General features: G+C 40.2%; 1 protein-coding gene across 1 annotated transcript; it reads left to right on the plus strand.

Annotated features, from left to right (window-relative positions):
• Positions 1-2962: 2962 nt before the first annotated feature.
• Positions 2963-10305, plus strand: LOC128238277 (retinitis pigmentosa 1-like 1 protein). The gene is made up of 6 exons (XM_052954014.1): positions 2963-4240; positions 4884-4945; positions 5499-5565; positions 8965-9006; positions 9559-9721; positions 9884-10305. The coding sequence occupies exons 1-6, from the start codon at positions 3496-3498 to the stop codon at positions 9966-9968; spliced, it is 1164 nt and encodes a 387-aa protein (XP_052809974.1). The 5' UTR covers positions 2963-3495; the 3' UTR covers positions 9969-10305.
• The last annotated feature ends 369 nt before the right edge of the window (positions 10306-10674 follow it).

Genomic DNA, 10674 nt, shown 5'->3' on the forward strand with positions numbered 1-10674 from the left:
CATAACAGGTATATTGTTTGTTTTCGTAACCTTTTTGTTGCCAGTTGAGTATGATAAAAATTGTTTTAAATATAGCGCTATTTTGAGTTTGTGCCCCGGCTCAATGGGAGTTGAACCCAGTGAAAAGGTGCTTGGTGCTAAAGAGCTAGCCCAAAAGCAAAGATAGCGTTACAGCAAAGCTAGCCCAACATCAATGCTAGCGTTACGACAGTGATAGACCGACAGTAATACTAGCCCGAAAGTACTGCAAGCCCGACAGTAATGCTAGCCCGACAGTAATTTAAGCCCGATAGTAATGCTAGCCCGAGAGTAATGGTAGCCCGACAGTAATATTAGCCCGACAGTAATGCTAGCCCGACAACAATGCTAGCCCTACAAAAATGCTAGCCCAACAGCAATGCTAGCCCTACATCAATGCAAGCCCAACAACAATTCTACCACAACAGAAATGCTATCACAACAAGAATGTTTTTGGAAGTACACCGCACGGCTGACATCACTACATGTTAGGATACAAAAGCTATATCTTGTTTATATAGGTTGAAGTGGTACGCATGTCATATGAGACCAATAGAAGTAAAGAAGTAGGAAGTGTTTTGGTCAAGGTCAAAACTGATATTACATATATATTTGATAACCAAAATGCTGCGCAACTGAGGTATTTTGATATACACGTAATCAACTGTGAAGTGGGAAGATATTAAAATGTTGAAATAAGTCATACTTTTTTTTATCTCACAAGAAAAGGGAAGTTCACAAGCGTCTTTAAGACAACTTTAAAAAAATGACTTGAAATTGAGATTCAAGGGGAGTTCATGAATATAAACAGTAATAAGAGTATATGGCTGGTATTCTTCACACATCTTAAGCCAATTTCTAACTTAAGTAATTGTCCTAAGTTAAGTATTCCACAAGTCATTTGATGAAATAACATAATTATATCGAAAATACCAAATTTCCGTAAAACTTTAAATAAAATTCAAACTTATATGCAAATCTTACTTTATTTAAAAAAAAAATTTGACTACGAAAAGTTTACGAAATTGACTTAAGTCAGATTATGAGCTAAGATGTTATATGAACACCCGTCGAGGGCTCTAAACTGTAAAGATTTAACCCTATCGGGTATTTCAGCCAGGTGTCAATTTGAATATTTTCCCAAAAATCTACATATGTTACTCATTTTCTACAGTTTAAACAATCCTGACTTTTGTATCAACAATATCATTTTCCCTGAATCATCTGAGTCGCCGGTGGTGTTACACCGTGTTAGCCGTGTGTTGGTGTTCACTAGTGGTTTTCGAGATTTTTGTATCATTTCCCAATCCATCAACCCCGTGTCAATCGATTGACAATTTAATTGAGTGTTCGATGTAATATTTGTGTCTGTCAGGTGTAGATGTCTAAAAAGTGATTCAATGAAATACGGATACTGATAGAAAAGTTAGTTATACTTCATTCCAGCTGAGATATAACAATAAAAGTTAGAAATGGGAATCGAAAACCGAACAGGTATGTTTGCAATTAATCGATAGATTTATCATTTGATATCTATAGTGCTTTATAAATACAGAATGACGTGAGAAAACTTTAATTATCTGACACTGAATCGAAATTATCTTTATTAACCTATATGTTTACGGGGCATTTAAGTTTATATGTTACATAGCTTCCGCATTCATCTTTTTTGATATCATATCTTTGAAATTCAGACGATATGTAATACTAGGACGTAGTTCTGTTTTTAACCTTAACCAGGGGCCGCATTCAATAAGCATCTTAGTGAATATTTTCAACTTAGTCGTAATTTCGTAATTTTTAACATTGATTATTTTAAATACCCGCTACTTTTCATCAGATTTATTTATATGCATATATTGTTCAGACCATATTCTTGCTTATTTTCATATTTTTGGTGTACAAACATTGTTCGTTTTCTTAAAATTCAAATTAGAAAAAAGGCTATTTTTCACTAAGTTGAAAATTGTTACTAAGATGCTTATTGAATACGGCCCCTGAGCATTTCCCAGGGGCGGGTCCAGGATTTGACGTTAAAGGGGGCGTAACATAGGGGTGTAACCTTTTGACTTGCTTCCTCCTCTCAGAACCGAAATGTATTTGGTTAATAGTGTTTGGGTTTACTCACTCAAGATTTTTTTGTTTCAATTTCTGGTCCTAAATGGTGCGTTTTAACCGTATTTTATTACTTTTGTTTTCCTATATTGAATTAAATTTGGACGATTATAGGGGGCTCGGGCGCCGGTCGCACGTCCCCCCCGGATCCGCTAGTGTTGCCCCCCCCCCCCCCCCCCCCCCCTATCATGAATATCAATGCGTATTATAATACACCAAGCAACATGTTCAGCATCAACTCTCCCCAGGGGCTCCTAGTGAAAGAAAATTCATCGACCGGAATAAACAAAAGACATCTGCAGTCAATTAGAATCGTGCTCTGCTTTAACTGATGGGGCCCCTGTTTCAATAATTTCTTAACGAATGCAGGCCTGCATCTGGTAAAGTTTATTTTTTAAACTAAGTTTAAATGAAATTACGACGTTGTTTAGGGACTGCAGCGTACAAAAAATGACTCATGTTAAATTGTAACTTATAACAAATGATTACATATGAGAAATAACAAAAATATAGGATCTTATGATATAAGATTATGGCGTGTTTTATTTCATTTCTTTAACTTGAAACTCAATTTCAACCGGTATGTTTGCTGTTTCGTCACTCATTATTGATGTTTTTCTATGAAACCGTTTAACAATTTTTTTTCTATGAAACCGCTCAACGAATAATTTTCCCGTTATGAACACAAAACAGCTAACAAATATGACACGATCACCAAAATATGGCCTGCCGCTTACAGAGCTTGCACGACTCCATTTCCATAGAAATCAATAGCTAGAACAAAACAGAAAGCTTGGAAGACAGAATGTACATGTATGCTGTATTCAAACATTGATGCAGTTTCCAGTAGCAGTATGACTTCAGTCACGTTTTGGAAATACTTATATAATTCGTTTTATTTTAAGACATACAACCGGTGGTAACTATAAAAATGGTTTCTGAGCTTGAATGAGTTTTTTTAAACAAGGATACCGGTATCACATTTTGGAAATAAGTGGTTCTTAATTTAATTCCAGCACATAATTAATCGGTCAAAATTGTATGTTGAGCATCTGATCGCAAATTAAGTTAACTGTTCAAGTTTCTTCCGACGTTTCAAGTGTCAGCATTGTTTAAGTGATAGTGTTTTGAGGAAGTAAACTTTGTTATCATAATCGGCAAGGAAATTAAAAGTAGCAGTCTACATATATGCTTTAAGTTGTAAGTGTTTATTCTATGTAAGAGCATCATTGAAGCTGTTGTGACGTCTTATGACTGAATAACAAGTCGGACTCGATCTTGTGAATGGTTAAGGCGGTATTGGAAACAAACAAGAACTGACAATTTACGTGTGTGCTATTTGTTGCATTAAATATCATCAAAATGAGTGACCATGAGGGTGGTTTGGAAACGGAATCAACTGTCCAAGAAGCGGAAGTAATTGTCCATGAAACGGAACCAACTGTCCAAGAGACGGAATCAACTGTCCAAGGAACGGAATCAACTGCACAAGAAGCGGAGCCAACTGCCCAAGGAACGGAAACAACTGCACAAGAAGCGGAGCCAACTGCACAAGAAGCGGAGCCAACTGCCCAAGAAACGGAAACAACTGCACAAGAAGCGGAGCCAACTGCACAAGAAGCGGAGCCAACTGCCCAAGAAACGGAATCAACTGTCCAAGAAACGGAATCAACTGTCCAAGAAACGGAAACAACTGCACAAGAAGCGGAATCAACTACCCAAGAAACGGAACCAACTGTCCAAGAAACGGAATCAACTGTCCAAGAAGTAGAATCAACTGTACAAGATGCGGAAGTAGCTGTCCAAGAAACGGAATCAACTGTCCAAGAAACGGAAACAACTGCCCAAGAAAAGGAATTAACTGTCCAAGAAACGGAACCAACTGTCCAAGAAACGGAATCAACTGTCCAAGAAACGGAACCAACTGTCCAAGAAAAGGAATTAACTGTCCAAGAAACGGAACCGACTGTCCAAGAAGCGGAATTAAATGTCCAAGAAACAGAAACAAATGTCCCAAAACCGGAACCAACTGTACAAAAAACAGAAACAAAAGTCCGAGAGGAAGTGGAGCCTGAGAAGAAATACTCTCTCCGTGCATTTCATAAGGGTTTGATAACAATCTTAAAAAATAATAATTATCTGACTTTGATTCGAAATTATCTTTGTAAACCTATATGTTTACGGAGTCTGACTGTTTATTTGTAACATAGCGTATGTTTGTATACATGGTTGGTAAATGTTTCAAGCTATATGTATATTATACTATTACAAGTATGATGTACAGACATCCATTAATCATATTTACTCGCAAACATTAATTTTAACACTATTCACAGAACGTTAAAAACATAAACAACATCACTGAACGCTTAGAGGAAATATTAATACATGAACTACTGATGTATTTATATTTTGACACGGAAGAAAAGAAATTTTATCTTTTTTTTCAAATTTTTATTTTCCTATTATCCCAACTTACCATGCATGATTGTTCATACAATCACCAACAACCGTCTTACCTCATCAACGAGTTTAACACAAATGCGTGGTTTTGAAAGAACATATCATGTTTTCAGATTGGTTCATTATGTTTATAAACAATTAATTATGAGGAAATGTGGTCAACCATTTTTAAGTAGCAGGGCCGTTATTCAAAATGAAAAAGCTTATAGACATTTAATTTAAAACAAACGTTTTAAATATTTCTTTGAAATAATCATAACACATAATAAATATTGATATATTTGCAGGTTCTCGGAACTATGGCATCAAGGTTAACCCGGAGGAGCAGGCGTTGGACGCCATTAACAAGGTCAGTAACTAGTGCACATTCTCTGAACTGCAAATACAGAACATTCTATAAAAATCTCGTATTTGCACTTTGTTCTTTTGGCATGTTTGCCAGAAGGACTTTGAATATATATCATGTGTTTCCGGTCCGGATTATTTTTTTTTATATGATACATATCGGATAAACATGTATTTGTTGAAATGACATAATGCCACATGACCAGAAACGCACGTCCGGCTGGGACGAAAAACTAAGGACGCCCTTTGCCTACTTGTATACCACATATCGAACTATTTACGTGTCCTGGTGTCGGTTTCGCTCGAATGAAAAGCTCATATAGGCCGCCTTTAATCAAATGCAAATTGTCTGACAAACTTAGCCCATGTACTGTAATTTTGACGCGATGAACAGGCTGTTTTACCAGCGAGGAGATTCCTTTTAGTATAAAATGGCAAAGTAAAAAATGATGTTAAAAAGCTGAAACATTGCAAAGGCAATGTTGGGCAATGCTTACTACCAGTGTATGTATAGGTATTCCAATACATAAGTGTTAAATCTATGTGTATTTGTGCAGGAGATCTTGGATGATCCGGACTATAAGGAGGTGGAGGACCTGGAGGAGCGTCTCCAAACATTCAAGGGTAAGACACCAAACATGTGTGGAGGCCCGTAACGAGGTTATGAAACTCTAAATGATCCACAATCTGGCCTTAGTTTAAGGGTTTTATACCTTCACTTGTTGTAAAACCCTTAGATTTGTTAGGCCCCTTCTTAGGTTAACTCTACACTGTAGTTATTATACATGTAACTTAGTTGTAAGGCCCGTACTGAGAAGTATCCCTCTACTTATATACGTCTGAAGTTGTAAGGCCCGTACTGAGAAGTATCCCTCAACTTATACGTCTGTAGTTGTGAGGCCCGGACTGAGAAGTATCCCTTTACTTATACGTCTGAAGTTGTAAGGCCCGTACTGAGAAGTATCCCTCAACTTATACGTCTGTAGTTGTGAGGCCCGTACTGAGAAGTATCCCTCAACTTATACGTCTGTAGTTGTGAGACCCGGACTGAGAAGTATCCCTCAACTTATACGTCTGTAGTTGTGAGGCCCGTACTGAGAAGTATCCCTCAACTTATACGTCTGTATTTGTGAGGCCCGTACTGAGAAGTATCCCTCTACTTATACGTCTGTAGCTGTGAGGCCCGTACTGAGAAGTATCCCTCTACTTATACGTCTGTAGCTGTGAGACCCGTACTGAGGAGTATCCCTCTACTTATACGTCTGTAGTTGTGAGGCCCGTACTGAGGAGTATCCCTCAACTTATACGTCTGTAGTTGTGAGGCCCACCCGGACTGAGGAGTCCCCGTCTACTTATACGTCTGTAGTTGTAAGGCCCGTACTGAGGAGTCCCCGTCTACTTATACGTCCGGAGTTGTGAGGCCCGCCCGGACTGAGGAGTATCCCTTTCCTTATACTCTGTAGTTGTGAGGCCCGTACTGAGGAGCATCCTTCTACTTATACGTCTGTAGTTGTGAGGCCCGTACTGAGGAGTATCCCACTACTTATACGTCTGTAGTTGTGAGGCCCGTACTGAGGAGTATCCCTCTACTTATACGTCTGTAGTTGTGAGGCCCGTACTGAGGACTATCCCTCTACTTATACGCCTGTAGTTGTGAGGCCCGTACTGAGGAGTATCCCTCTACGTATACGTCTGAAGTTGTAAGGCCCGTACTGAGGAGTATCCCTCAACGTATACGTCTGAAGTTGTGAGGCCCGTACTGTGGAGTATCCCTCTACTTTTACGGCTATAGTTGTGAAGCCCGTACTGAGGACTATCCCTCTACTTATACGTCTGAAGTTGTGAGGCCCGTACTGAGGAGTATCCCTCTACTTATACGTCTGTAGTTGTGAGGCCCGGACTGAGGAGTATCCCTCTACTTATACGTCTGTAGTTGTGAGGCCCGTACTGAGGATCGAGTATCCCTCTACTTATACGTCTGAAGTTGTAAGGCCCGTACTGAGGAGTATCCCTCTACTTATACGTATGTAGTTGTAAGCCCGTACTGAGGAGTATTTCTCTACTTGTACGTCTGAAGTTGTAAGGCCCGTACTGAGGAGTATCCCTCTACTTGTACGTCTGTAGTTGTAAGGCCCGTACTGAGGAGTATCCCTCTACTTATACGTCTGTAGTTGTGAGGCCCGTACTGAGGAGTATCCCTCAACTTATACGTCTGTAGTTGTGAGGCCCGTACTGAGAATTATCCCTCAACTAATACGTCTGTAGTTGTGAGGCCCGTACTGAGGCGTATCCCTCTACTTATACGTCTGTAGTTGTGAGGCCCACCCGGACTGAGGAGTCCCCGTCTACTTATACGTCTGAAGTTGTAAGGCCCGTACTGAGGAGTCCCCGTCTACTTATACGTCCGGAGTTGTGTGGCCCGCCCGGACTGAGGAGTATCCCTTTCCTTATACTCTGTAGTTGTGAGGCCCGTACTGAGGAGCATCCTTCTACTTATACGTCTGTAGTTGTGAGGCCCGTACTGAGGAGTATCCCACTACTTATACGTCTGTAGTTGTGAGGCCCGTACTGAGGAGTATCCCTCTACTTATACGTCTGTAGTTGTGAGGCCCGTACTGAGGACTATCCCTCTACTTATACGCCTGTAGTTGTGAGGCCCGTACTGAGGAGTATCCCTCTACGTATACGTCTGAAGTTGTAAGGCCCGTACTGAGGAGTATCCCTCAACGTATACGTCTGAAGTTGTGAGGCCCGTACTGTGGAGTATCCCTCTACTTTTACGGCTATAGTTGTGAAGCCCGTACTGAGGACTATCCCTCTACTTATACGTCTGAAGTTGTGAGGCCCGTACTGAGGAGTATCCCTCTACTTATACGTCTGTAGTTGTGAGGCCCGGACTGAGGAGTATCCCTCTACTTATACGTCTGTAGTTGTGAGGCCCGTACTGAGGATCGAGTATCCCTCTACTTATACGTCTGAAGTTGTAAGGCCCGTACTGAGGAGTATCCCTCTACTTATACGTCTGTAGTTGTAAGCCCGAACTGAGGAGTATTTCTCTACTTGTACGTCTGAAGTTGTAAGGCCCGTACTGAGGAGTATCCCTCTACTTGTACGTCTGTAGTTGTAAGGCCCGTACTGAGGAGTATCCCTCTACTTATACGTCTGTAGTTGTGAGGCCCGTACTGAGGATTATCCCTCTACTTGTACGTCTGAAGTTGTAAGGCCCGTACTGAGGAGTATCCCTCTACTTGTACGTCTGTAGTTGTAAGGCCCGTACTGAGGAGTATCCCTCTACTTATACGTCTGTAGTTGTGAAGCCCGTACTGAGGAGTATCCCTCTACTTGTACGTCTGAAGTTGTAAGGCCCGTACTGAGGAGTATCCCTAAACTTATACGTCTGTAGTTGTGAGGCCCGTACTGAGGAGTATCCCTCTACGTATACGTCTGTAGTTGTGAGGCCCGTACTGAGGAGTATCCCTCTACGTATACGTCTGTAGTTGTGATGCCCGTACTGAGGAGTATCCCTCTACGAATACGTCTGTAGTTGTGATGCCCGTACTGAGGAGTATCCCTGTACTTATACGTCTGTAATTGTGAGGCCCGTACTGAGGAGTATCTCTCTATGTATACGTATGTAGTTGTGAGGCCCGTACTGAGGAGAATGCCTATACTTATACGTCTGTAGTTATGAGGCCTCGTACTGAGGATTTACCCTCTCCTTATACCTCTGTAGTTGTGAGGCCCGTACTGAGGACTATCCCTCTACCTATACGTCTGTAGTTGTGATGCCCTAACATGAGTTATTATTCAAATGTAGACAGAACAGAGATATTTTGAACATGCTTTTAAATATTTAACAGAAACAGGTTTAAAACGGAAAATGATAGGATATGTGTATACATTAATAACGACAATGGTTCGAAATTTGATTGTCTCTAAACAGACCTAAATCAAGCATGTGGCTTAAAATTCTGTTAAAAATGGAACCATAATGAGACAAAACATTCGTTATGTATATTTCAGCTAAGTTTATGGAGTTTGACAAGGACGCAGACGGAAATATTGGTAAGCACATGCACTCATGTTTCAAGTATAGGCACTTGTGATACAATACGGATGTTAAGAAGTTAAGAGCAAAATTAGCCTAATCATATATGTTTCACTATACGTGAACGTGTTTATATTTACTCTTTTTGAAACACAGTCATACAAATACATATATTATTATTTTCACCTACGTATTCAGTTACGTAATGGCCTTTTACCTTACATCGTTGTGCTCTCCGGGGGTGGTGTGTAAGCTTATTTATACTCGCTCTTGGGCCTTGCCCATTCGGCGAGTGCTCCGATAAGATTGTGAGTTATATTATGTTTTTTAACATAGTGCACAGAATGTAATCCTAGTTAGAGCTATCCAGGTTCTTTAACGTGCACCAGTGTATAGCACTGTCACACGGGACCCCAATTTAACGTCCCTCCCGGAAGACGGTTAGCATTTTAGTGGTGCGGCGGGGAATCGAACCTGCGTCCCCTGGATTAATAGTCAAGTGTGTAACAACTAGACCACGGATCCGTCACTATGACCCTTTACCATTATATCGTTTTGTTCTCGTGCAGACCTGTTCGGGTTGAAGCGTATGATGGAGAAGATTGGTCAGGCGAAGACTCATCTGGAGATGAAGAAGATGATCCTTGAGATTGACTCTACCAAAAAAGGCACAATCTGCTATAGGGATTTCATCTCCATGATGGTCGGATCCAAGAGCTCCGTGCTCAAACTGTAAGTCGGATTGTACTCATTTCTTGACCACATAACAGGCAACCCGTTATCCTACGCCATAGATCAACTTTTTTTTTATAAAAGTTTTCCTTAACATGTATTATATTGATTGCAGCCCGTGGCCATCTAGTTAATCCCGTTCCTATTTGCCGTTTTTTTCAGGATTCTTTTGTTTGAGCAGAAAGCGAAAGAGCAAGAGCGACCTACCGGGGTGGCTCCCAAGCGCGACCTCGCCAGCCTTCCCTGAACCATCCAGGGATGGACGGGTCTGGGCAGCCGATGTTAAATGCGAGGAAATAACCTCGTTACGATATTTACAAACAATAACAATATACATGTGTGTACTAGTTCTTAAATTTCTTATTCCGAGGACAGATAGACACAGATTGGGAAGAGGGCCAGTTTGCTGCTGTGGAGGTTCACCATGTGTAAGGAATTCATGTGTAGTTTAAAAGGAGTGTGATTGCTGTATATTTTATATTATTTCCACATCGTACGTGATCAATAGTATTATGTTTGTTGTATTGTAAAACTTCTACGTATTTTATGTCCGTGTCTTTTGAATACAAATTTTCATATTTGTTGTTGGTGGTCTTCAATTTAACACTTATTATTGTGCATGTCTAAAGCCGAGCCATTCGTTTAAAAGTTTAATAGATATCTCTGCTTAATGAATGACCCTTTTTATATAAAAATAAGCAAAGATAAAAGTCATGTGAGTGAGAACTTGAGATTGTAGGGAAAGGGAACTTGACACTTCATATGAAGCTGGGCACAGAAGGTCCAAGTAGATTTCTCCTATTTAAAGCTGCACTCTCACAGATATACAATTTTAACAACTTTTCTACTTTTTGCGAACCAATGATATAAGATTGCTGACAAAATCAGGTAGTAGATTTTCATATTTTCGTTCGAAAAGTAATGTTTTATGGACTAACGGTTTAAGAAAAATG

This window comes from Mya arenaria, chromosome 6 (genome assembly GCF_026914265.1).
Source record: "Mya arenaria isolate MELC-2E11 chromosome 6, ASM2691426v1".
NCBI classification, from domain to species: Eukaryota; Metazoa; Mollusca; class Bivalvia; order Myida; family Myidae; genus Mya; species Mya arenaria.